At 49.0% G+C, this 26,456-nt stretch overlaps 9 protein-coding genes across 9 annotated transcripts; 6 read left to right on the top strand and 3 right to left on the bottom strand.

Annotated features, from left to right (window-relative positions):
- Positions 1 to 680: 680 nt before the first annotated feature.
- On the top strand, positions 681 to 2,255 carry N7479_005332 (ACT domain-containing protein; the record flags this gene model as incomplete). Its single annotated transcript, XM_057253029.1, has 3 exons — positions 681 to 725; positions 775 to 1,181; positions 1,247 to 2,255. The coding sequence occupies 3 exons, from the start codon at positions 681 to 683 to the stop codon at positions 2,253 to 2,255; spliced, it is 1,461 nt and encodes a 486-aa protein (XP_057106891.1).
- Positions 2,256 to 3,206: 951 nt separating this feature from the next.
- N7479_005331 (uncharacterized protein) lies at positions 3,207 to 4,440 on the bottom strand (the record flags this gene model as incomplete). The annotated part of the gene is made up of 2 exons (XM_057253028.1): positions 3,207 to 4,312; positions 4,386 to 4,440. 2 exons carry the CDS (start codon positions 4,438 to 4,440, stop codon positions 3,207 to 3,209), a joined length of 1,161 nt encoding a protein of 386 aa, XP_057106890.1.
- Positions 4,441 to 4,833: 393 nt separating this feature from the next.
- aspC (septin CDC12) lies at positions 4,834 to 6,354 on the bottom strand (the record flags this gene model as incomplete). Its single annotated transcript, XM_057253027.1, has 7 exons — positions 4,834 to 4,903; positions 4,953 to 5,461; positions 5,517 to 5,827; positions 5,903 to 6,065; positions 6,128 to 6,170; positions 6,231 to 6,244; positions 6,313 to 6,354. The coding sequence occupies 7 exons, from the start codon at positions 6,352 to 6,354 to the stop codon at positions 4,834 to 4,836; spliced, it is 1,152 nt and encodes a 383-aa protein (XP_057106889.1).
- Positions 6,355 to 6,706: 352 nt separating this feature from the next.
- N7479_005329 (snoRNA-binding rRNA-processing protein PWP2) lies at positions 6,707 to 9,683 on the top strand (the record flags this gene model as incomplete). Its single annotated transcript, XM_057253026.1, has 5 exons — positions 6,707 to 6,736; positions 6,823 to 6,935; positions 7,001 to 7,496; positions 7,554 to 7,801; positions 7,862 to 9,683. The coding sequence occupies exons 1-5, from the start codon at positions 6,719 to 6,721 to the stop codon at positions 9,681 to 9,683; spliced, it is 2,697 nt and encodes an 898-aa protein (XP_057106888.1). The 5' UTR covers positions 6,707 to 6,718.
- A 394-nt stretch (positions 9,684 to 10,077) lies between these two features.
- N7479_005328 (cytochrome P450) lies at positions 10,078 to 12,033 on the top strand (the record flags this gene model as incomplete). Its single annotated transcript, XM_057253025.1, has 6 exons — positions 10,078 to 10,278; positions 10,331 to 10,456; positions 10,525 to 10,609; positions 10,680 to 10,748; positions 10,790 to 11,449; positions 11,540 to 12,033. The coding sequence occupies 6 exons, from the start codon at positions 10,078 to 10,080 to the stop codon at positions 12,031 to 12,033; spliced, it is 1,635 nt and encodes a 544-aa protein (XP_057106887.1).
- Positions 12,034 to 12,353: 320 nt separating this feature from the next.
- Positions 12,354 to 16,593, bottom strand: N7479_005327 (chromatin-binding exonuclease XRN1; the record flags this gene model as incomplete). The annotated part of the gene is made up of 2 exons (XM_057253024.1): positions 12,354 to 14,839; positions 14,904 to 16,593. 2 exons carry the CDS (start codon positions 16,591 to 16,593, stop codon positions 12,354 to 12,356), a joined length of 4,176 nt encoding a protein of 1,391 aa, XP_057106886.1.
- A 501-nt stretch (positions 16,594 to 17,094) lies between these two features.
- Positions 17,095 to 18,740, top strand: N7479_005326 (WD repeat RBAP46/RBAP48/MSI1 family protein; the record flags this gene model as incomplete). Its single annotated transcript, XM_057253023.1, has 6 exons — positions 17,095 to 17,119; positions 17,176 to 17,253; positions 17,327 to 17,432; positions 17,489 to 17,950; positions 18,014 to 18,499; positions 18,566 to 18,740. The coding sequence occupies 6 exons, from the start codon at positions 17,095 to 17,097 to the stop codon at positions 18,738 to 18,740; spliced, it is 1,332 nt and encodes a 443-aa protein (XP_057106885.1).
- Positions 18,741 to 19,502: 762 nt separating this feature from the next.
- Positions 19,503 to 20,716, top strand: N7479_005325 (GTP cyclohydrolase I; the record flags this gene model as incomplete). Its single annotated transcript, XM_057253022.1, has 4 exons — positions 19,503 to 19,783; positions 19,855 to 19,988; positions 20,057 to 20,361; positions 20,414 to 20,716. The coding sequence occupies 4 exons, from the start codon at positions 19,503 to 19,505 to the stop codon at positions 20,714 to 20,716; spliced, it is 1,023 nt and encodes a 340-aa protein (XP_057106884.1).
- A 1,738-nt stretch (positions 20,717 to 22,454) lies between these two features.
- Positions 22,455 to 24,536, top strand: N7479_005324 (uncharacterized protein; the record flags this gene model as incomplete). The annotated part of the gene is made up of 1 exon (XM_057253021.1): positions 22,455 to 24,536. One exon carries the CDS (start codon positions 22,455 to 22,457, stop codon positions 24,534 to 24,536), a length of 2,082 nt encoding a protein of 693 aa, XP_057106883.1.
- Between the last annotated feature and the right edge of the window lie 1,920 nt (positions 24,537 to 26,456).

Here is a 26,456-nt window from a genome sequence, read left to right as displayed (position 1 = left end):
GTAGTCGACCTCGGAAATAACAAGCCAATTAACCCCCCGGGAAAGCGGGGGATTTACAGTCACCTGAAGAGCTCTCGAGGGTTTTCTCCAGGGTTACCAGGACTAGAATCAGACAAATTAGACAAATCAGATCCCTGTACGTCAGCATGGATATTGCTTAGGCCTCCCGTGTATATATATAAAAGTCCAATAGAGCTGCAGGACTGATCGATGATCATGGTATCTGATAGGAGAACAGAGCTCGGAAAACCTCGGCCTGAAAAGAAGAGCTAAGGGCGTCTCCCCACAAAAGCCCAGGAACAAGGTGCATGTCCGTGCGAGCTAATTAAAGCGCTAAGAACATGTTCTGATAAGCTGTGGAGTAAACAGAGATTTAGTCAATTTGGTGAAAAGAAAAGAAGATAAGTGGGAGAAAAAAATTGGGGGGGGGAAAGGGAAGTTTGAAGAAAAAGAGAGGGGTACATGAGAAAGAGACTGGTCGACTTCTTCACTTCTTTTTTTTTTCCCCTTTAGAGAATATTTTATACGCATCTCATATTCCAAATCTCTACTACCACTGACGCAATACCTTGATGGCGCTTCTTCTCTCCAAATAGCATCATTCAGCATGGCGTAATAACTCTTGGACCTTCATCCAAAACCTCACATCTTCTCTCTTTCTTCCAAGCCTATAACCCATGATGGATCAGTCAATGGCTCTTATTGATGCACAAGTGCACTTCCTAGTGAGTCATACATCCCATCTGTCTACAATACTCACTAACCAAATGCTAGGAGGAACGTGTTGTACTGGTACATATCCCATTGGAACTGTACCCTTACTTCTTGAAGTCTGTTCTAAGACTCATCTTCGATGAAACTCCCCCGCTGGAAGATGAGATAGACGAAGATGCTGCATTTCGTGATTTCGAACCCGTCTCTGAGCATGGCTCGGAGTACAAACCACCTGCGTTCATGAATGTCTCCATCACTCCAGTCGAAGTCTCTGTCATGTGTCCTAGACGCCTGATTGACAAATATTTTGTCCCCGTCATGGACCAACTTGACAAGTTGGATGTCTCACTCCGATCCCGTCTGGTCGTGAGCGAGAATGACTACATCGCCATGCAAGTTCTCGGTCAGGGCCTCGAGGCCGGCAAGCGAGTCTTGGAATTAACCAGTCCACTTGCCCTAGCAGGCATGTATGTGAAACCCCAACACCTTCTCTATGTATCCAAAAAGCATACCCAAGCTAACATCCCCAAAGCTCCATCTTCTTCATCTCAACCTACTTCTCCGACTACATCGTAGTCCCCCAAAAAAGCAAAGCAAACGTAATGTCTGCGCTAGAAAAAAGAGGCTTTCAATTCGACAACGCCTCAGCTGCCTTCATCAACAACCCACTCAGCCCAACAACTGAAAGAAGACTCAGCGACCTCATCCCACCTGGAACACCCCCACCCTCAACTCTAGGCGAGCTCCAAACCCGCACCTTCAACAACCTCCGCAAACACAAAATCACGCCCTCCGTAGACCACTCCCTACGTCTAGTCCAGTGCGCAGCCCACCATGAATACCACTCCCAAGAATCCTCAATGTGCATCCTCCGCGAAGCCCTAACAACAGTCCTACTCGTTGACGAACCTCGCTTCTTATCCCTAACCCTCGCATCCCTCGACCCAGCAGCCTCCCTCCTCATAGAGAAGCGTCTCCTGCCCCGCTTCGCCCGCCAATCAACTTCTTCAACAGGAACACGCTCCTACGAAGACGGCTCCGGTCTCCTCCTAGGCTCAAAGGAAGATCATCTCGTCCCAATCACCCTCGACCTCCGCGACCTCCCTCTCGAGGCATCAGGCATCGTCTGCGGCGTCGCAGGCCGCCTCGCGAATGCAGCTAACGCCCCACTCTCGCCGATACTCAGCGGAGAGACAAGCGCTGTCGGAAGTGGTGCGAGCAGCGTAGTCGGCTCCGTGCCGAAACTGTTCGATTCTTTCGGTACTCGTCTCGCGGCTCTATCTCTTAATAAAACATCTATATCGAGCTCTGCGCCGACTCATGGATTGCAACCCTTGCACTCGACACATCACCTCCAGCCTGATATGGATGTCGCCGATGCGGTCGAGATTAGTTTCTTGAGTACGGCGCGTGCGGGAACAATTATTGTGGGCGAGCATGAGCTTAGGAGGGCTATCGATGCCCTCGAGGAGGAGAAAATGCAGTCGCCTAAACTTGGGGGTATGAATTTGGAGTCTGTGACTCCGCCTGATAGTCCGTAGTGGGGGTTGAGGTGTGTGGGTTTGTGGCTTGGGGGTTATGCGTGGGGTGACATGACTTATGTTTTGATGTGTTTATGTGTTGATGTGGCGTGTTGAGTGCGAAAAAGTTTTTGTTTTCGGTAGGCTTGTTTTGATATTTTGATATTTTGTATGAATAATTTGCATTATGGGTCTTGAGTTGGCTGTCTTGTTCGCTTTTGCTGTTAAATAATTCCATCTACTGTTGACATCTACCTTCGTCTAAATTCGATCTTTTGCTTCAATTATCTATTAGTATGACATATTACCTGTCAATTTGAAGATTATATAAGAGTTTTGTTGTTTTTATTCTTAATGCAAATACAGAGTAGTTGTTCAAAAAATGTCAACAAGTCCGCCACTATATATATTTGGAGTAGCACCACCATTCACGCATTCAATCTAACATCTTATGAGGGGGAAAAAAAAAAACAAAAAACAAAAGATCGAAAACAACAGAAATAAAGATTGTTATGTTATTAGTTTCATATCTCATTATTGATATAACGGTCCTAGTTATATATGGTACATAATAGACCCCAAAGCTGATCCAATCCCTAGTAAATACACCTCTATTATAGACTGGCTGTCTCCAGGGGGGGGGGGGGGGGGGTGGGGGGATTTCAACCAAAATGGTGATATCCGCTGGTCTGCAAGATGCACCTATTCTCGCCCCTAGACTTGCTTAAAATGGCTGCATTGTCCATATTGCAAGTGAGATATGTCTGTCGTCAAGAGAATCGAAGTCTCACGTCGAACGGAAATTGTTAGAGGATCGAAAGGCCACCACAGACACCACTAGTCTATACAGGATTCCGTCTCCTATCCTTGTTCTGATAGCGGTGCCACAATATAGCGTATAGTAGTTTTAAGAACCACGATATTGGACGTCAACATGAGGGGAGGAATTCGCCCCGTCATGATAGCCTTGTCTCAGACACCTGGAACAAAGGACCCAATTTCATCCGTAGACTCTGACGGTACCTTGAAAACAACAGTCAGCACAAATATCCAAAATCTAGCCTTCAAAACAACACAGTCCTTACCATCAGAGCACCCAGCAGCCCAATCCCCCACCCCCTCATTCCACGCCACACAGCTAACAGCCTTAACCTTCTCCCCAACAGGCACAGCAGCAATAACCTCCCCTTTAAGAACATCCCAAGCAAACGCCGCCGCCCCACCACCATCCACCCCCTGCTCACTGCCACTAAGCACAACCGCATCTCCCATCGCAAACACAGAGCGCACTCTTAGCTCCGAATTCCGATATGAATGTTGCGGCTTCCCAAGACCGCCCACGGTCTTCTCCCCCGAAAACGCATTAAGTAGTTTCCCATCCATCCGGTCCAGCAAGCGAATATACCCATCCAGCGTCGAAGCCAGCAGCGCGTTGCCGTCGGACGAGCAGCGCACGCTTGTCACAGGGTGCGCAAGGACATCGACGGTCGTCTTTCCTGTGCGGACATCGTAGATCCGTGCGTGGCCGTCGTAGCTGCCGCTGGCTATTGAGTAGCTCCCCATGTGCACGTGTAGTGTTGAGACTGTGTCGGTTGCTTCGGTGAGCGTTTGGATGGGTTTGTAGCCTGTGGACCGGGTGTCCCAGAGGTTGATTGTTGTATCTGCGCTACCTAGGGAGAGAGGGAGGATGTTAGTTGGATGCCGGAAGAGAAGAGAAGAGGGGGATTCGGGTGTACCGGTTACTACTACGGAGTCGCCATCGCCGGCAAATTGCACGGCTTCAACTCGGCTGTTGTGGCCTGACCAGCGTTTGGTCGTGATGCCTTGTTCGACATCCCAGAGGAAGACTTGGCGATCGCCTCCTACACTGGCGAAGCGCGCGTTGTCGGCTGCGACGGCGATGTCCAGGACGGAGTAGCCATGCGCTTCATATTTTTGGATAGGAGTCGTGGTCTCAACTACTGTCGCATTATTGGAGTTGTTTGGAACTGCGCGCGAAAGGTGTACTGCTCGGTCTGAGGAACCTGTGAGGACGTAGGTGCCGCCGGAGCTTGAGAAGGTTACCGCATTGACGGGGCCTGGAGGGATGTTAGCGCTTGGGGTTTGGAGGGGGTTTGGAGGCGAGATAGCGTTTGAATATTGGGAGCTTACCATTATGTGTTTTAAGAGTGTGGATAGGCCTGGTTGGGAATATTGTCCGGGGCATGGCCGTCGAGTTGATGGAGGGAAGGAATTGGGGGTGTTTAGAGAAATGCGGGATGGACCCTCGGAGCTTCAATTTCAAGCCCACTTGGAGGACTAGGTAACTAAAACGAATACGAATTACTAATTTACTTCGAATCTATGATCTCACAAGAATTAACTCTGTATTTCATACGGAATACAGAAGAAGTTATTATCAAGGTTGTAGACACACCATCGCTAGCTACCAGCGGTAAATGGATATAACAAACAAAACGAACCAAGCCCCCAGACAAAGGTGCTTCCAAGCGCGAACGACAAGACATAGGATACTCAAAAGAGAACAAAAAACAAGAGCGTGGTTCGACTACTCCCCTTTTGAATGATTTGGGTCGATACCCGGTAAAATTGCAACATCTTAACGACGTCCGTGGCTGCGGGTGCCAGGACCCTGCAGGCCCTCGATCTCCTGCTCGAGGGATTTGATCCTGCGATCCGTTAGCAATGGATTTACTGAAACAGTAGTTCGGAACATACGCTGCGTGGGTGGCCTCGAGGTCCTTGTTGAGGCGGTCGCGCTCAGAGATGAGCTTCTGCTCCCACTGGCGGAAACGCTGCTCCTCGACCTTGACCTGCTCGGTGAAGCGCTTGCGCAGAGTCTCCTCTTCCTCCTTGAACTTGGGGTTGTCGAGTTTGCGTGGTCGGGCCTCGCCAAACTTGCGGGTCTCCATCTGCTGGGCACGGTAAGCCTCGTAGTGCGATTCTTCTGTGGTGTGAATAAGGTCGAGCATGTGGGTGCGGATCAGGATTGAGCGGAGCTTCTTGAAGTCGCAGTGGTCCTCGTTCTCCACCTCGGCGACACCCCAAGAGTACTGACGACCCTTTACGACACGACCGTCGTTGGCCTTGACGTCCTTCTCGGAACCAATGACAGCGAAAGGCATGGCAGCCATGAGGCTGCGGGCGTGGGAAGCAGCGTGCTCGTCGTCCTCCTCCACGGGCGGGGTGTAAATCTTGATTCCCTGGGCCTCAATCACAGCGCGGATCTAATCAATTGTTAGTCGAGATACTCGACTCTCCCGGTGTACTCGTTCCACTCACTCTATCCTTGTAGCGCACAAGATCTGCGTGGCTCAAGGTGTCAGCCTTGGCAACCACAGGGATCAGGTTGACACGGGAGCTCAGGCGCTTCATCACCTCGATATCGAGAGGCTTCAGGGTGTGTCCAGTGGGGCGGATGAAGTACAAGCATGCGTGAACACGCATGTCAATCTTGTCGGTTCGGCGGGGCTGCTGCTCCTGGAGCATGTACGACTCGTGCTGGTCATCCAGGAACTCGATAATGGGTTGCCATGAATCACGGTTGTTCACGTAGTCTCCGAATCCAGGGGTATCAATGACGGTAAGGCGGACTAAAAAATCGACAACTTATCAGCTATCGAAACACGGAAGTCGAAAGCCCTCCGCCGACCGTATTTGGGTCGCACCTTTGAAGAACTTCTCCTCGAGCTCAGCCTTGGTAATCTCAATCTCCACGGTTCGGTCGACCTGCTTCTGGTGGCGGCGCTTGTGATCGGCATAGTTCTTAATGGTGGTAGAGAAGAGGGTGTTGATGAATGTTGTCTTTCCCAATCCTGACTCTCCAGCAACCTGATCGAAAACACCATTAGCTCGACATGCGCGGACTATTTCCCTTGGACTGCGGAGCATACCATAATAGTGAAGGCTGCACCCCGCTTCGCGACAATCTTGTGACTATACAAGCTTGATTAGAATCTTTCCACGTATCCACTGTGATCACTCCAAGGTACACACCGCTGGTTGGGAAGCTATATCAAAGACAGCAAGTTAGCTCCAAGATATCACAAGGTAGACACTGGCATTCCAAAGAGCTTACGTTGGCAATGCCAATGGGCGAGGCGGTCTCTGAGGTCGACATGGTGGGTTATAGGGGGGGATTAAAAACAATTGGGAATCAACACAACAAAAAGAAGATGGAGAAGAAGGCCCCTGTAGAATAAGACCAGAATAGAGAAGAGAAGATCAGTAGACTCCTGAGGAGAAAAAAGTGGAAAAGGAGGAACGAATGTGAAATCGGATCTCTCGAACTGCCCGTCGCTGCTTCCCCCTGAATCTCCTTTCGTTTTCTGGAGTATACACTCGCCTTGCCTATCTGGGCTTAGCGTGAAGAGCTAGCACTGATTGGGTCCGGGTTCGGGGCATGGATGATCCGAAGGCTCTTATCACGGTAGCTGGTTGAATTATCTCTAATTTTTTGATCTTTGAGATCGCCGACAGCCAAAATGAAGACAGACTTCAAGGTAAGTACTGCGTTTGGATTATTGATCGCATGAAATTTTCAGAAAGTTTAGCCTTTCAAGTTTGATACTAATGTCCTGAATTTTAGTTCTCCAACCTTTTGGGGACGGTATATCGCAAAGGAAATCTTCTCTTTACTCCCGATGGCACATGCTTGCTTTCGCCAGTAGGCAATCGAGTCTCGGTCTTTGATCTCGTACAGTATGTGTCGCCCCATGGCTCTTCGTTTGAGTTGAAAACCACCCTACTCACAATTGCTCTTATAGAAATACTTCCTATACCCTGCCTTTTTCCCACCGTACAAACATCGACCGTCTCGATCTTTCGCCTAAGGGTAATCTTCTCTTAACCGTGGATGAAAATGGTCGCGCAATTTTAACCAATTTCCACCGGCGCATCGCCATTCACCACTTTTCCTTCAAAGGACGAGTGTCCGCACTCAAGTTCTCCCCGTCCGGCCGACACTTCGCCGTTGGCGTAGGAAGACGCCTGCAGATTTGGCAGACACCCTCTACCCCCGGCACCGAAACTAATGGCGAAATTGAATTTGCGCCCTTCGTTCTACACCGGGATCTTGCTGCCCACTTTGACAACATCGAAAGTGTGGAGTGGTCTAGCGATTCGCGCTTCTTGCTCACTGCTGCTAAGGATTTGACCGCGCGAGTATGGAGCATGGATCCGGAGGAAGGTTTCGAGCCCACCACATTGGCCGGACACAGACAGGGTGTGGTGGCTGCTTATTTCAATGCGACACAAGAAGTGGTATGTGCACACTAGAAATTGATTCAGCTGGAAAGATCATACTAATTTTATTCATAGATTTACACTGTCAGCCAAGATGGCGCACTCTTCCGCTGGGAGTATGTTGCGAAAAAAGATGAGGAAACAATGGAAGATATCTCCGACGCCCGATGGAGGATCGTTAAAAAGGATTTCTTCATGCAGAACGACGCTAAGGTCAATTGTGCTGCGTTCCATGCGCCGACAAACCTCTTGGTTGTAGGATTTTCTAACGGTCTATTCGGGCTCTACGACCTGCCAGAGTTCAATATGATCCATCAATTGAGGTACATCAATCTGTGATACCCTATCCTACCTTTCACGGTGACTAACATATCCCCCTCTAGTGTCTCTCAGAGCAACATCGATGTTGTCACAATCAACAAATCAGGCGAGTGGCTAGCATTCGGATCGTCCAAGCACGGTCAGCTGCTGGTGTGGGAATGGCAGTCCGAGTCATATATCCTCAAACAACAAGGGCACCTTGATTCTATGAATGCCCTCGCATATTCACCGGACGGTCAGAGAATTGTTACGGCCGCCGATGACGGTAAAATCAAGGTTTGGGATGTCAAGTCAGGCTTCTGCATTGTCACTTTCACAGAACACACCAGTGGAGTGACCGCATGTCAGTTTGCGAAGAAGGGAAATGTGTTGTTCACAGCATCCTTGGACGGTTCTATCCGTGCATGGGATCTTATTCGCTACCGTAACTTCCGAACCTTCACAGCGCCATCCCGACTGTCATTCTCCTCGTTGGCCGTGGACCCTAGTGGAGAAGTGATCTGTGCCGGTTCACCAGACTCCTTCGACATTCACGTATGGTCCGTGCAGACTGGCCAATTGCTTGACCAGCTCTCCGGCCACGAGGGTCCGGTTTCTAGTCTTGCTTTCGCTGCCGATGGCAACCACCTCGTCAGTGGAAGTTGGGATCACACAGTTCGCATTTGGAGCATCTTCGGCCGGTCACAAACCAGCGAACCTCTCCAGCTCATGTCAGACATTCTCAGTGTGGCTTTCCGCCCAGACGGGCAACAAGTCGCCGCATCTACCCTAGACGGTCAGCTTTCCTTCTGGTCGGTTGAAGATGCTGTGCAGCAAGGAGGAGTTGACGGTCGCCGTGACGTCTCTGGAGGACGCAAAGTGTCCGAACGCCGTACTGCTGCTAATGCCGCAGGCACCAAGTCTTTCAACCGAATCACATACAGCGCAGACGGCAGCTGCATTCTGGCTGGTGGTAACAGCAAGTATATCTGCTTGTATGATGTTGGAACAGGGTCATTGATTAAGAAGTTTACCGTCTCCGTTAATACCTCGCTCGATGGCACTCAGGAGTTCCTGAGCAGTCGTGATATGACTGAAGCTGGTCCCCGTGCTCTTATTGACGAGACTGGTGAAGCCTCTGATCACGAAGATCGTGTTGATACCACTCTTCCTGGCGCGAAACGTGGTGATGCCGGTGCGCGCACCACACGCCCAGAAGTCCGCGTGACGTCTGTGGATTTCGCACCGACTGGACGATCATTCTGTGCCGCCTCGACCGAAGGACTCCTTGTTTACAGCTTGGATACCGACTTCATCTTTGATCCCTATGATCTGGACATCACAATCACACCGTCAAGCATCATTGCCACACTAGATGCTGCCAAGGAAGCCGCTGCATCCAACGCTGTGGATGATGATAACACCTTCCTCAAAGCTCTTATCATGGCCTTCCGATTGAATGAACAAAAGCTACTCCGTGTCGTATATGAAGCGATCCCTCCGTCAGATATTCCCCATGTGGTTCGGTCCGTGCCCTCCGTCTATTTACCTCGCCTTCTCCGATTCGTTGCACATGCCGCCGAAGAAACACCCCATCTTGAGTTCAACCTCATGTGGATTGAGTCTTTGTTCAGCAGCCATGGTCGCTACTTTAAGGATAACACAGGTACATTCGCAACCGAGCTTCGTGCCGTCCAGCGTGCCGTCGATGATATCCGCGAAAATCTGAAGCGGTTGACAGAAAAGAACCTTTACGATCTCAACTACCTGCTCTCGAAGCCTGTTCTCGGAAACAAGAAAACTAGCAGTGCTTTATTGGCCATGGAAACCGAGGATGCCGAGGTTCCTGATGATCAGATGGTCGATGCTGACGAGGGAGAAGGTGATTGGGTTGGCTTTGAATGATTTCTATGTAGTTTCTTCGTGTATGTCTACTTGCATCTGAGCCAGGCGTTTTGTATAAAGACTAAAAAGGGAAATAGACAGAGGCTTTGCGGCCTTGTGTGAATAATATACTCCAAGTTCCCGTTCTCTGAGACCTCAAACGGACCCTTTGTCCATCTTCGCCGTTTAGCAAACGCCCTCCTGTTTTAAAATAAAAAGTCTTACCTTCTAATACTATCCGAATGTATCCTGTGCCACCCTCTCTACCTTTTTTACTCTTTCCTACCACCGAACCATCTTCTTAATCTCCCGGTTTCCAATCTCCCGGACAATCCAAGTCTCCGGAGAATCATTTATCTAAGTACCTTTCCTCTTCTGCCGTAAAAGCAAGGATTCATCATCAGTGAGCCTCAACATGACCGGCCTACCCCTCTGGCCCCTCGTTGGGGTGTTGGTTGTGGTGCTCTATCTCCTTCGACGGCCGCCAGCTTCCAGTTTGAGGCATATCCCAACCATCAGGTATAATGAGTATCTACCAGATTTCATCAATCGACTCATCTACTACCCCAAAGCTGCCTCGATGATCAGTGAAGGATACAAGAAGGTCATTATATTAGTATACTTGGATTTAGTGTTCAGCTCTATTGATATCTGCTTGCAACCTTTAGTACAAGGATAGTCCGTTTCGCCTGCTCACCGGTGATGGAGAAGTCATCGTCTTGCCAGTGAAATATCAAGATGAACTGAGACACCTTCCCTCTAAAAGACTCAGCTCTCTACATGCCCAATATGAAGTATCATCCCATGAGCTTATTTGTACTACGTTACGATGAGGGGTTGGAGCTAATATACTACTTCACAGAACGCGTTGGGCCAGTATACCAACATCATCATCAATACTCTTTTACCTGCCATGACCGTACGGAAAAAGTTGACGCCCAATCTAGGTACTAAAATCATTTGGTTCTCTTGTTTTCAACCTCATGCAAGGCCAGAGAAATAATATATATCGAATAGCCCAGGTCGTCCCCGGAGTCATCGACGAGCTACGAGGAGCATTCGATACCGCTCTTCCAGGATGCGAAGGTGAGATATGCGAACGCTACTTTGTGGCATCAACCTTATAGATGGACACTCGGATACTGACAGCGAGGGACTGAAAACAGACACCTGGATTCGAATCAACCCATCCCAGATGTTCACCCGACTAATTGCCCTCTCGACTTCCCGCATGATGGCCGGCGACGTCCTCCGCGAAAACGAAGAATGGCTCAGCATTGCAAGCAGCTACGCCGTGAACGTGGGGATCACCATTACCCTACTTCGCCCAGTTCCCAAATACCTCCGTCCCATCGTAGCGCTCTTCCTCCCTAGCGTCCGAAAGATGAAGAAACAGTTACGTTTCGCGAAAAACCTCTTTATTCCGATGGTCCACGAGCGCAGGCTGGCACAACAGACTAAAGACCCGAACTACGCAAAGCCAGACGACTTCTTGCAGTGGATGATGGATCTTAGTGAGGAAAAGAATGAGCACCTCACACCCGATACCCTGGCACATCACATGCTGCTCTTGGTAACACTGGCTATCACGCACACCAGCACCATGGCCTTGTGCCACTGTCTCTACGATCTAGTTACCAGACCCGAGTACATTGAGCCCCTGCGGGAAGAAATGAGCCGGACTCTACCTGATGGCTGGTATAACGCGACTCAAGCTGCCTTAAAGGACCAGTCCCGTCTGGACAGCTTCTTGCGTGAGTCCCAGCGGTTCGCTCCGCCTGGTGAATGTGAGTGCAAATCTTCTCTTATGGCTGCGCCCTATAATCAATCGGAGGCAGGGTTGTCATTCAATACCGTGCTTTAACCGCCTTGTCTAGTAAACTTCCATCGCATCGTAAAAGAACCCATCATGCTCCATGATGGTCTCATTCTTCCAGTAGAAACACACATCTGTTTCGCTGCCGGTCCCATTAGTAAAGACCATGCTTTCATCAAAAACCCGATAACCTTCGATGGGTTTCGCTGGTGTCATAACCCTCGGGATCGCTTTGTCCTGACTCCTGAGCTTGCAGTACCCGCTATGTCGAATGGTGGCTATGGGAAGATGCAAGCCGAAAAGCAGTCTTCCGCCCATTTCGTTTCTATCAACAACGTTAACATGCATTTCGGGTTTGGGCTCCAGGCGTGCCCCGGTCGGTTCTTCGCCGCGAATACTTTGAAGGCTATCTTGAGTCGCCTCATCATGGACTATGAGTTCAAGTTCGTTAAAGACCTGGGGGGGAAGAGACCCGCTAATCTTGTTGTTGGGGAGCATATTCTTCCTAACATGAGTACCGAGATGCTGTTTCGGAAAAGGCCAATTGGACTTTGAGCAGAGGGTGAAACTTTACAGAGATTTTTGGAGAATGTTGTTTCTTAGGGCTACCAAAGGTCAATGCGCGATTCCCTACTTATTTATCTAGCATATTGCGCTTCTTGCTTTATCTTTAAAAGATCTCAAGATTGGGAAATGCGAGAATCGAGTTTTGGTTTCAATTCCATCGTACATTCATCTTCAATAGATATAAGCACTGTCTAGGCATAAACGCCTAGACAGGCACAGATATCTAAAGCGTCCATATACATACAGGGTTCAAATCCATTCGTTCCATCATATCTTCTTCCCCCTCTCTCGAAGATCACGTTCACCGTTTACTGGGGGTTGGGCTGGGGCGCACCTCGCCCACGGCCTCCTCTGCCACGGAACCCATTACCACGACCACGACCACGGCCACGTCCTCGATCCAATCCTTGCGGCGGTGGAACGTGAGAATAGTTCTGTGGACGGAAGGCAGGGTTGTTTTCAACAATACCCTCACTAGGGTCACTGTTGTCCATTGCAACATATCCGCCTCGAGCACCTCCCCGGCCGTTACGGGGACCACGGGGAACACCACCACCATTGGTATGGGGGCGGAAGGGGAGGGTGGTTTGTTGTCCGTTGTTGAGGCCACCGCGACCTCCACGCCCGACTCCATTGCTCTGTCCGGCGACAGCCCCTCGGAAAGAGCCTCTCAGGGGAGCAGGGGTAGGTGCGTTTTTCAGTTGTCCCTGTCCGTGAGGACCCATAGGGGCGCCGTACCCGGCAACCGTCAAAGGAGTCTGTGTCTGCTGGATTTGCTGGCTAGCCGTAGCACGGGAACTGGTGATAAGTTGTCGGTTGGAAATGTTGAGGAGGGAAGATGCCAGAACAGTTTGGCCACGGAATGGTGAGCATCGGCCACCTAATGTAGTGCCGCTCATGAACGACACATCAAAGACAACATCAAGCAGAAGTGCTCGCGATGTTCTGGTGAGACCGACGACAGTGCCACGAGTAGCGATCGGCACTTTACCAGAATCTTGGGCATATACAACCCGATCTCCAAGCTTGAATGTTTGGTTTCCGAGACGGTGTTCAACATCTGCAGGTCGAAGGAGGGCACTTCGGGGTACACCCCGAACCTTTTTCGGTTGCATATCTGGCAGGGACGCATTGAGAGTATCGGCATCCTGCTCAATCAGCATCACAATATCCGAGTCAAGCTGCTCAGCATCGAGGGGTACTCTCTCGAAGTTCTTAGCTTCTATAGATTTAAGCCAATCTTTAATCTCCTTCATCTTGAGGGCGGCAATTTCCTCAGGATAGAAATCAGTTGGAGAATAACGGTCGCTTTGAGGGTTGCGCTGGATGCCAGCAATGAAATCAGGGAAATTAATCATGTACTGTTGAATCAGTTCCACTGCCTTCTGGCTAAATTCCCAGCCGGATTCTCCGCGACGAGAGTATCCAAGAACCTTCTGTTGCTTTGCCTGGAACTTCAGGTTAAGACCAAGGTTCGCACGTTGGCCTTCGATGTCAACAGTAAAAGAAGATGTGATCTTAGCCAGGACCAAAGGATTGAGACGAAGACTGCGCGCAACGGCGTACGAAGGCATGTAGGGGCAAAGTTGCTCAGATGCCCTAACACGGTCTCGGCCAAATTCTGGCTCCCGACCTTTCACAGCCGCGACCAATCCATTCACCTTCCCGTCTTCGTGCCCGCTAACATACACAGGTCTTCCATAGTTGAAATCACCCAAGAAGAAGGCACGAGAACCTTCTGGGAATTCTTCTTGGATAGAGAGAGCCTCCCGCTCAATGAAACGTTGATCGGGATTGATCACATTATCAACAATAACTTGTAAAGCATAGTCCGTCTCTTGGCCAGGTATATCAGCGAATTCCTTGATCGTGGCTCCATCGTCTGTCTTGCTCATGCCCTTCAGAAGTTGAATGTGGACCAAAGATTCGACATCGCCAATGATAATTGCTAGACGCTTGCTGTAGGTGCCCTCGATCTTGTTGGCCTTCCTCTTCCACTGCTCGATTTGCTGGGGAGTATGGGGGATAGCTAAAGGGTGTTGTTCTCCTGGGGGGAGAACATAATCAAATAATTCGTCAGAGACGCGAATCACAAGAGCTTCTTGCAAAAAGGGATAGCCCACGTGGACACGCTTCCCAAGCTTCGTCTTAGCCAGTTCAATGCTCGACCGGCTTCCCGGATCAAGGAGTGTGATAACCTGGCTCTCGTTACGGCTGTCTTGATTGAACACGCAAACGCCATGGAAACCCAATTGACCGTGGTGCGGGAGTGTCTTGATACTAGGGAAGCCAGCAAGCGCTGCCTCACCTAGGTGCACGCCGTCCATTAAGCCAGCGTAGGGCACCAAACCGTCCATAACGGGGAGGTCAAAGAGATTTTCAATGCAACGGCAGTTAGGCAGATCCGGGAATACACCGGGCATTGAGGAGGGGTAAACGAAGTTGACCTCTGGGGAGTATGTGAATTTCAGACAGGCTCCAAAGTCGTTTCTTGCTTTTTCGTCCGCGGAAAGTAGGTTTTCTTTCGTTTTGAGGGCAGATAACAGCCGTTTTTCATCGATGAATGGGATCTTGACAACCGCTTCCCATTCCATCTTTTTCCCATTCATATCAAGGTCGAAGTCGCGAGGGTAGAAATCGTAGATTGGGGAATCAGCCGAGGTCATCAGGTCCCAATATGCAGTAGGCACAATCTTCTTGCTGCGGTCGGGCAAGACACCCATGAGCTGGTCGAACGGCCGGAAAGGTTGTCCTAATTTGAAATTCATGTCTGCATCAAGGCCATCGTTCACATCTGTTCCACCGTCAGCAATCAACCCAATACAAAAAAAAAAAAATTAGGTTTTGGTACTACTAACCAGAGATCATAGGGGCATAGTGGTACTGGAAGAACCAAGGCCACGATGCAATGCCACGGTAATAGTAGAACAAGACCCATTGCAATCCTTGCACATAGTTTTGGGCCAACTTCTTCATCTCTTCCTTGTTGTCGAGGCCCCAGCCGAACTTGGTCCGATAATACTTATCTTTCCACTCTAAGAACTCAGCGTCATACTTTTCTTGCGCAGCCTTCTGCGCTTCCTCGGGCGTCATCTCCTGGACTTTCGCCTTCTCGTATTTCCGAACAATACGCTGAACAGCCATGGAGGCTTCCTCGTCTTCTTCATCGTCATCACTATCACCCTGGGTTGGAGGCAACGAGAGCCTCATGAACCGATCACCGTTCTCATTTTCGATGGAAGACCAAGACAACCGGAGGTCATCCGCAAGCCGTTCGACGAAGGTACGGTCACGAGCTGGAAGTGTAGGAGGGAGGTCAAGAGGTTCAGAGGCCTTGTCAGACCGGTTCAGAACGTACTTCTTGACCGTCTTAAGGATCTCCTTCTGAGAAGGAGTGAGCGTAAGCTCTTTCTTCTGTTGCGAGTTCGAATAATCGATGTTTGAGTCTTTCCTTGATTTGATCCATTGGGCATCGGAGTTTTCTGCCTCAAAGAATCGGTATTCCACTGCGCTAAGTGCAGTCACAAGCATTCCCAACCGTTGCACATTGATAACACCTTGCTCGTTGATATAGCCGCCCATCTTTGGCAGCACCTCCTTGTAGAGCTTGAACATAAGGGCAAGGGCACCCTCGTTGATATGTAAGTTTGGCAGGTTGGGCAAGAAATCATTGCCAACAAAAAAAGCCATGAGAATGAAATCATCGATGACACGCTCCATATCGAATGGGAAATCCAAAACACCTTCTTCTTTTAGTTCTTGGAATTCTAATTCCAAATACTCCCGAACCACGCTCAAATGCAACAGATAAAAGTTTTGATGTTCCAGTTCTTTGGGCTTCTTGGATACTTGGCGGCCAAACGTCACCTCCTCTCGAAGAAGGCAGAAGTGAGGGTCATGGCTGAGAAGACCCAGCATGATCAGATCGGCATCCAAACCGTAAAGACAATGGCGAACGTTGGATTCATAGTCAGGCTGCGCTTTCGAGCAGCGAATGTATTCCATAATCTTGTGCTCGCCTTCTCCCGGAACCTCATGGCCAGAGAGCACAATTTCTACGCCTTGCCAATCTGTGTCTTCCGAAATTTTCTTGTTGATGAAGTATTTGAGTTGTTTCGTCAATTTCTGCATGAACTCAGTACCTGGAGTGATGCAATTGCTGTCAAAGGCATCTTCCTTTGGCATCTCAAGGCCCTGCTGGATGGCCTTCTCCTTCGCAGTCTCTGCATCGAGCGCCGTTCGGAATCGACGTGCACGTTGTTGATTCATCTTAGCACGAGGTGCAACACCATCTACCGCCATATAGAACAGCTTCTTAGGCTTGATCTTGCCGAATAGATGTTCGATGTAATTGAAGATAGCAATGAACATTTGATCCTCCGTCATGCGAAATGTCGGGGAATCGCTATCACTATGCGTACAGTTGTGAATAATGCCGTTCATGTCAAGGTATAGGCTATCGAATTCAGGTATGCGGCTCTCTGCGATCAACATCGAGATTGACGGATACCGCTCACTCAGCCATCGGAAGAATTTCGGGACACCCATAGTGAAGATTGGGTGAGATCGACGACAAAATTGTCAAGAAAGGAATCGGGTTGGTTATTTATCGTAAGAGTTGAGAGATCGTAGAAGGGTGCTCGTAAAGGACTGAAATAGAGTTACTTGCGACGAAAGGTGAAATCATCCAATGAAGAAATCTTGGACAAGATACTGCGCCAGCAAAGTATTACCCAACGAAAGAAGTAGGGGTACAGACGTAAAATACGCAAGAGAAAAATATAGTAAAGCCAAACTGACGCTTTTCAGTTGTCTATGATGCAAGAAGCCAGTGTCCCCACGATGTGAACATTGAAGAGTCAACGCAGCTCATTCACCGCCTACTAATTAGGACTAGTGCCATTACAGGTCTCCCAGCACTCATTAACGCGGTGATGCGCGTAGCTTCCTTCCGCCTACCCGTCTGCTTCACACATTCTTTCTAAGTGACCCGAGTTCCGTCGCCTCGTGATTTCAATATATTGCTCGGTCTAGACTGCCCCCATAACTATGGATTCCTATGAAGACGATACTGGTGAGCGTTCATACCCTTGCGCACTACTTAAAAATCTCGATCTAATCAAGATCTAGGTGTTGGTGACGAGCACGAGAAAGACCTAGATCAGGATCAGGATCATGAACACGCCGATGAGAAGGCGATCAATGAAGGTAGCTTTGTTCAATCTCTCTCCGGTTCTATCAATTACCGTTATATCTAATTATATGTATTCATTGGGAACAGAGTACAAAACATGGAAGAAGAATGCGCCCTTCCTCTATGATATGATCCTGAGCACAGCATTAGAATGGCCAACTCTTACAACCCAGTGGCTTCCAGATAAGCAAGAGTATGCTCCGAATGCCTACTTGGTCCAATCGTCAACCTAACCAAGTCTATCTTCAGAGTCCCAGACAAGCCCTATTCAACCCACCGTCTCCTCATCGGCACACACACCACTGGTGACGCGCAGAATTACCTTCAGATTGCCCAAGTTCAACTCCCAAACCCTAATGTGCCAAACCCAGAAGACTATGATGAAGAGAAGGGAGAGATTGGAGGCTATGGCGGGGGTTCAAAGAAGCCTCAAATGGAAATCAAGTTCAACATTGTGCAAAAGATCGATCACAAGGGCGAGGTCAACAAGGCCCGGTATCAGCCCCAGAACCCGAATATCATTGCGACAATGTGCACGGATGGCCGAGTGATGATCTGGGATCGCTCTAAGCATCCCAGCTTGCCAACTGGCACAGTGAACCCTCAAATGGAGCTCCTAGGCCATGAAGCTGAAGGCTTCGGGCTTAGCTGGAACCCTCATGTGGCCGGTCACCTCGCAACGGGCAGTGAGGATAAGACCGTTCGACTTTGGTAAGCAGGCGCAACATGAAACCCCGAGGTTTAGCGACTAGCAACTAATAAAGCTCACCACAGGGACATTACTACATACACCAAGGGTAACAAGGCAGTACGACCGAGCCGCACTTTCACGCACCACTCCTCAATCGTCAACGACGTTCAACACCATCCTCTCCACTCCTCTCTCATCGGAACCGTCTCCGATGACATCACGCTTCAAATCCTTGATACCCGCCAAGATGATTCCACTCGTGCGGCTGCTTCAGCTGAAGGCCAGCACCGCGATGCCATCAACTCCATTTCCTTCAACCCGGCTTCCGAGACGATTCTAGCCACAGGTTCTGCCGACAAGACTATCGGTATCTGGGATCTCCGTAACCTAAAATCGAAGCTCCACTCACTAGAGGGCCACACCGATTCGGTGCAATCTATCTCGTGGCATCCATTCGAGGAGTCAGTCCTAGCAAGTTCCAGTTATGACCGCAAGATTATGTTCTGGGATCTCAGCCGGGCAGGCGAGGAGCAAACCCCTGAGGATGCTCAAGATGGGCCTCCAGAGCTGTAAGTGACCGCGTTTCTTTTTCTTCTTACAATATGTTTGAATTATTCGCTGACCTTGCTCTTTAGTTTGTTCATGCACGGTGGACACACGAACCGTATCTCGGACTTCAGCTGGAACCTAAGTGATCCCTGGGTTCTCTGTTCTGCCGCTGAGGACAATCTACTGCAGGTATGGAAGGTAGCAGATGCAATTGTGGGCAAGGACCTGGAAGATGTCCCAACAGAAGAAATTGAGGCTTGATATTATTTCCAGCGGACTTGTAGTCCAGTCATTTTCCATGTGGGTGCTTCTTTGGTATAGGTGAATCAAGGAGTATAATGAGTAATCATTAAAAACGCCATTTTATCTGAAATATATATCCATGATACGGGCCCATGCTAGTGGCACGGTTATCATAATTCAAATATTTTCAAGGCTGTGTATGTACCTATGTATGTATAGAAGGGCAAAGGTACCTCTGGACAATAGCTCAAGCACAATACATCCCTAGGCCATGATATAAAGAACAAAGAACATTAGGAATTTCGGAATCGGGAATATTAGACTTCGGGATCCCCAGGTCGCTCGTATACCTTAGTGATGTCAGTATGGATGTATTTCCTAAATGATCATTGCTATCAATATTTCCCCAGCCCATTTAGAAGTGCATTCCCGCACGTTTCACTACATAAAGCTAATGCAAGATGCTAGGTGTGTAATAGAAAGAATAATATGTATAACCCAATAATATATAGGATTCATATAACCATACAACAAATCTATGCATGTGCTCGGCCCCAGAGCCCGTTATCCGCGGGGAGCATGTCATCACTCCGGTGAGTTTTGATTGGCGGTGATTGGTGGGGGATGAGGGGGACAGAACAAAGTTAGTGTCGTTTGATGGAAAAAAAAAAAGTTGACTCTGACTTTATATGTTCACATCGTCTTAATAATTACTATATATCATCTTGCAAGGTGTTACATTCTACTTTTGATCAACTTCATTCTTGATACATCGCCATCATGGGTTCTGGTTCTCCTACAAGCCCAAAGCCCTCAGCAATTCCGTCCCACATGTTGAACGGTAGCTCCCCGCTGCAACATACAACTAGCAGCCGTGATTCTCGTGAGCGTGAGAGTCTCAATACATCCATTCGCTCCTCTTTTGAACCCAGAATTCCCATTGAATTTGAATCTCCTGAGGCTAAGACCGAGACCACGGCCGAAACTGGGGAGACTGAGGCCGCCCCCACCCAGTCTGTTTCTAGTGCTTCTGTGCCAATTCGCAGTGTGGCGCCAGTGCGGTATGTATACATCAATATTAATATCGATGGCCATCACAATCCAAGTTACATTGCTGATCTCTGGGCTGTAGTCCTAGCTTGAATGACCCTCCCCGCGATCCCAGGGATGCGGCCGCCCCATTGACACCTTCAACCACTGTTAGCCGACCCGCTAGCCCCTACACATTGAACCCACCCATCGACTTTGATGGTCTCAGCTGGCCTTGTTAGTGACATTAACCCCATCGGTGGACACCGCTCTATTAGTATATTCCTCTAACTACTGTCATCTAGGTCCTGGAACTAGACAGCGGAAGGAGTCAACACCGGAGGAGACCGAGCAACGTCTTGAGAAGATGTCTGGAGCTATCCGAACAATCCTAGAATGTATCGGTGAGGATCCGGAAAGAGAAGGACTTCGCGAGACCCCCATGCGATATGCCAAGGCTATGCTCTACTTTACCAAGGGTTACGAGGAGAATGTTCGGGACTTGGTCAACAACGCTGTCTTCCACGAGGACCACGATGAGTTGGTCATTGTCAAGGACATTGACGTCTTCTCTATGTGCGAGCACCACATGGTTCCCTTCACCGGAAAGGTAAGGATTGCTGTTGCCGATACCGTGATGATATCATTCTAACCACTTACAGATGCATATTGGATACATTCCCGACCGTCGCGTCCTTGGTTTGTCAAAACTCGCTCGCCTGGCAGAGATGTTCTCTCGCAGACTCCAGGTCCAGGAGCGTCTCACCAAGCAAGTTGCGTTAGCGATTTCAGAGGTCCTTCAGCCTCGCGGCGTCGGTGTCGTTATGGAATCTTCCCACCTTTGCATGGTTATGCGCGGTGTGCAAAAGGTTAGCAGCACTACTACTACCAGCTGTATGCTGGGATGTATGCGGTCCAGCGCCAAGACTCGTGAAGAGTTCTTGACCCTGTTGAACCGGAGATAGTGCCCCATCTCGCTAAACCCCAACCTAAACACTGGTTGTTGATTTATGAATTCTTGGAGTTTTGGTGGTGACCTTTCAACAGGTTTTGGGTGGTCTTGCTTTTTACTTTACATGTTAAGCGTGGATTGGTGTTTCTCATGTCTTCTCTTGTCTCTGTTCTCTTGCCCATACTTGGGCCAATCTTTGCCCTGGTGTCTTGTCATATTCCTTCGTCCATGAAGCCCACAGCCTGCTTCTTGTGGCTTCGAAGGAAATGGTAAACACCCCTTCCTCTACCCCTGATGGGCCGGGTCCAAGGAAGAAAAAAAATCTCCCTCATTCCCTATGCCCTGCCTTACTAACACAACCCCTCAAGATGTCTTTGCTGTACTATTGAGATTTCACTCGATAGAACTAGCAAGGCTGTTTCAACACTTGATCCATGAAGCCTACGGGCATCCTAGTAATCCATGTCCACTTAGATACAATGTATGTATTAGAATCAATGTACAATTTCTTTCCGATTTTTTGTTTCCTTTTCTAGAACAGAAAAGCAAAGTTCTGATAGCGATATGTAAACCTTCGACATCAACAAGTGTTGAGTTAAAGGCCTGCAGCTGGTTTCGACAGAGTTATTCGGTGTCTCTTAGGGCTTTTACAAGAGCCTTTTAAGTCTCCCGAAGTGTGACCAAGGGCGACTGAGCTGGGTGTCGAGGTTTAGATAAGTAGCTCTAGTTACTGAATGCCTAGTCTGCTTGAAGATATCACCAAGGGTCTTAACACTACGGGAATAGCCGAGTACCTTGTCGGCAGCGAAATCCATCATACCTACCTACCTCCTCCCCCGACGACTCATCGCTTACATCGTCGAGCCTCAATACCTAGGTATCGCCGGCCAATGGCAGCCCACGAGTTAAGCCCACGACGACTAATCGTTGCCCCCGACGATAGTCTCCTACGCAGATACACGTCTGATGTGCTTTTTTATCACTCTTCCTCTAGCGGACTCTCTCTTCCATCTCATCTCATCTCATCTCTACCATCCAACTCTTTATCCTTCCTATCTTCTCCATCAAACTCTTGCACTATTCATCCATCAGGAACGTATCTACTCCTACATCCAGCTCCAATCCTGGTGATCTATCATTGATTTCCTCTGCTTTCGCCTCTTTGGGCCTTTTCTGCAGCGCTTGACGTACGTGCATCTTCCAGTCACGTCCACGGTCAACCTTGCCTCTCAATATCTCAAGGTCACCGCAACACACCACACGCCAATCCACGGCTACTGAAGAGTCGCATCCGTATTATCTATCTTTGTAAGTCTCGTGTGAGCTGTTCCCACTTCCTTTATGTGTACTGCATACACCGCCAGTGTTCCTGAATTTCTTGACATCCAACATTGATTGGACATGGAAACTGAGCATGTTTCAGTCTTCTTTTCCTCCTGTCTACATCATTGTTTTTCTTTCAAGAAGATATGATGTGATATTTCTTTGTCTATTGTTCACTTTCATCTGATATTCCCCCTGATCTGATCCTTGTTTGGTTGCCATGTGATAAGACACTAATGTGTTTTAAAAAGGATTCTCACATTCAAACCTGTCGCCTACCTCCAGGCACTCAAAGGGTTTGCCCACCACGTATGTACCTGATCGAATCCAGCATGACATTTACTGACATGGAATTGAAAGTTGATTTATCAAAGAAAATCTCAAGCCTTTTTTTGCCAACCAAAAACAAGAGAATTCATTCCAACATAATGAATAACCGCAATCGACGTTCAGCCAATCCAGGCTCCTCAAGTTCCCCTTCTCAGGACGATCCCGCTGGCTTTACCAACCAGCCGACCAATCAGCCTACCAGTGCCAACGAGTTTAACGGAGCCAACAACACTGGCCCATCTAGACCTACACAGCAGCATTGGTCCTCTTATGCAACCGCTGAAATCCTCCGCGCTCACCTAGATGCTGGCGCTCACTCTGACTCTGACGACTCCTCTTCTGAACCACGGGTGCACCCCGATTTCTTCGTCTATCTAGAAAGATTGCGAAGAGTCAACGAAACCAATCGAGTCAATGCGCGCAGAGAGGCTGAAGCCCGGTATGAAGCTTATCAAGCTTCCCGCATGCTCACCGAATCCCAGGAACTAGCTTCTCGCATGCTCCATAATTCTCAGTATGAAGCTTCTCTGATGCTCAACGCTTCCCAGCATCAAGCTTCTCGTATGATCAACGATTCCCAGAACCAAGCTTCTCGCATGCTCAACGAGTCCCAGCATCAAGCTTCTCGGATTCTTAATGAATCCCACCATGGAAGTTCGCAATTTGCCAACGAACCTGATCAAGCAAGCCAACGTCGTCAACCCTCATCCTATACCGATGCCGAACATGGATCGCAGTCATCGGCGATGGGCATGCGTGAGCGACATGAAACTCAGGCTCCCACCACAGCCGTACCATTTGACTCGATGTCACATGTTCGTTTTGAGGCACCTGATTCCGTGAGTGATGCTCATCTCAGGGACCGTTCTCATCACCACAGACCTCCTTCTCCTTACCCAATGGATACTCAGCACCAACCTTCTACTGGTCCAAGCTCTATGGCAAATCCTCCTGTGACAGCACCTCAGCCACCGAGATACACAGACCGTGGAAATCCTTACACACTCAGACGCGAACGGGCTCCATTTCCTGAGGGTGCCGTCCCTTGTTCTCCAGAACGCATTCTTCAAGCATGGCTCATCCGGCAGCAGCTAATTGTCGGTGTTCGTCCTGAAAATCTTCAACCTATGTCAGTCCCTCGGGGATTGCAGCATCGAACGCCTCCTTACATCATTTTAAACCAAAGTGGTGCTCATATCCTAAGAATCGAGCCTGCCAGATTCGATGGTGTCATGCTTCCTATGCTAGACCTTCCTTGGTTCCCGCGGCGCCCCAATCCTGAGTCGTCCACCGCGCCTGTTTCGACGAATACACCTGATGCTTCGAATCCGTCTCCCGCTCCAAACACCACGACTGCCCCAACCTCGGATAGTCCTATCAATCCTCCATCTGTGCTAGACGTGGTTGTCCCAGAATTGAGCTCGGAGAGTCCTATTAATCCGCCGTCTGTCCCAGACATGTTTGTTCCAGAATTGAGCTCGGCTAGTCCTATTAACCCGCCTCTTGTCCCAGATGTGGTTGTCCCAGACTTGCCATCTACTCCATGGAATTCACCGGTTCGTCCATACCTGCGAGCTGCCCCAACCGTGCACGCCGCTCCACACTCCTTTGAGGTTTCATATCCAGATTCTGTGCCAGAACAAATTTTGGGATATCCGAGTCAGCATGTTGCTGAAAGTCAGAACAGAGATCTTCGAGTGGTAGCCTTCTCCCAACCTCTTAGGCTTCACGAACCTGTTGATTCAGTCTCCACTTACGTGTCGGATCCACGCCCAGAAGGACCAAGCACACCCGAGCCTGCTCTCAACGAGAACAGCCAAATCCCCGTGGCTGCCACCCAGTCACAGTTGCAGGCTAGCATGCGCCTGACTGTGCAAAACCGTACCGATACTGACTCTATCAGTTCTCGGGAAGGTCTTGGGCAGGACCAAGAGCCTTCGACCGTCTCTTCTGTGTCGAACGAAGGGACCGAGCCCGGCCACGCTGCTCCCCCTGAGGCCACCCCTAGCAATGGGGTTGTGTCTCACGCAATCACCTGGTCGGAGTCTGAGGACCCCGATGAGCCTGCTTCACCCCGTCTCCGTCGTTTTGTAATCGACGGGGCTGATGACTTGCTCGGGGTGGGCCGGTTGTCTGGAGAGGCTAAGGCTTCCGGTGATCAATCCTCCTTGGAGGGTTGATCTGAGAATACTTCAAAGTTTGTATGAGTAGTTTCTGAGGGAAATCTTGCTTACTATGTAAGCATGAAGTGATTTGGGGGTGATTCGAAGGCGGTTGTTAGAGTGAGGACTTTGTCAATCTTTGAAAAATAAGATGGAGTATATTGTAGAATATGTACTAAATGAACTTGTATGAGTACCAATTGCTTCTCTCCTTAATCTAAGGTTTGGCATGTAGAAACATGTCCCTCTTGTGCCTATGTACTGATAGGTGCTGGGTGGCACTGTTGTGTTAGATATGGGGTCTCAGATTCTGACTTGCTCGCGTAGTAGATGTTTGTCGCCTGATTAATGTACCACAACGGGTCGCAGCTGCCTATAGTAATAAGCCCGGTACAGAATATGGTCCAAACAGTGTGCTCAACATGCCCATCACATCCGTCGCGGGCATTTCCCCATCAAGGGAGCAATAGTAGCTTCATGAACTTGGACGGACGAAAAGGAGAACTAGTCGTGTGGTAACGTCTAGCAGAGAATCAAAACAGCAACATGAGGTATTTATAGTATATTCTGTAAGCAAAATCTCCTTCAAAAAAAGGTAGTTACAAGGACTAGGAATGATTTATGTACTTCATAAATAATGTGGTGTCACGTGATAGCCATGTGACCCCACGCTCAGTTCCGGCACAACTTCGACCTACCCATGACATCAACCTACCTCTTTGCTTTCTTAGTTCCTCGCTGATTCGGCGTGGCATGTGCTTTTCTGATCTTAAAGCGATAATATCTTCTGTTGAATTTAGCTCCCTGGTATTTCTGGGGAATATTCCTTTTTTTCGGGTGAGAATGGCCGGGGGTTTGTGTTCCAGCCCATCCCGCTTGATCTTGGGCTGACTTTCAGGCCACGCCCTTGAGTTCCTTGCAACCACATCCACATCATGAGCTGTTGCTTTCTGTTAGATTACAAATTTTCGATTTCGTCCTGGAATTGATCTCGATATTTAATATGAGAGGCGGGATTGGCTGAGCGCAGGGCCTAGTGTCTAGCATTTCACCGACAGGTCGCCTTTGGGGGCTTGCGCATTCTACTGGATTGGATTGGGGTGGAACTATCATTGCTTTTAGGCCCTTCTTGCCTTTATCGTCTCGTACATTGACCCCTCATTCGATATGCTCCCTACCATTGTCGCCAGTCTTCTGTCTAGCCAACCAACCTGGACACCTGGACACCACCAACATGAATTCGCACTTTTGCCTTAAAGACAAAGAACTCACATAAGGTCGGCTTAAAACGACATCGCAACCAAGGTTTCCGCCCATTTCATTTCTATCCCACTGGTATTTGTCCCCAGATAGTCAACCACCAGTCTATCTGTTGTAAATCACGACAAAGTTTCATTCCAGCACACGCTCTTTTTCTAGTGCACGACGACCCAAGTTTTGACAATTGATCAATCTACAACTTACAAGACATCGCAAAACTGACCGCCTAGATGTGATACAGAACATCAGAGTTGTTTCCAACGAAGAATCGCAGCATGTTGAGTCGGCCCTCCGAATTGACGAACAGTTTCATGATTCTGGGGAGGATGATAAGAGATTCCAGCCATTGATTTTATGGTGTGACCTGATAATCCAACGCGGGATCATCCTGTTCACAATGGTGTCTCAGGGATGTTGGCCCATCTGGCCTTGTGCAATACGTAGATAGTTTCATCTGTGGGACAAGCCAACGCAGTCTCAATGTTGCTCTGCCAAAAACAGGCAACTGCTGTACAAAAGGGCAAGGCGAGCACAAAGGAGACAATGCGCTAGCAAGTCTGGCTAGCACGTCTGTTTCTCCAACAGCTGCAGGTGGGCACCACCTGATCAGATCATCATGTGCTGAGCAGACACAGACTCGACACATTCGGTACCCAAAAAGAAACTTGGAGGAGCAAA

Source organism: Penicillium vulpinum (assembly GCF_028829585.1).
Source record: "Penicillium vulpinum strain IBT 29486 chromosome Unknown utg000003l_segment0_segment0, whole genome shotgun sequence".
Taxonomy (NCBI): domain Eukaryota; kingdom Fungi; phylum Ascomycota; class Eurotiomycetes; order Eurotiales; family Aspergillaceae; genus Penicillium; species Penicillium vulpinum.
The sequence above is the reverse complement of the archived record's forward strand: the minus strand, read 5'-3'. Positions and strand labels throughout refer to the sequence as shown.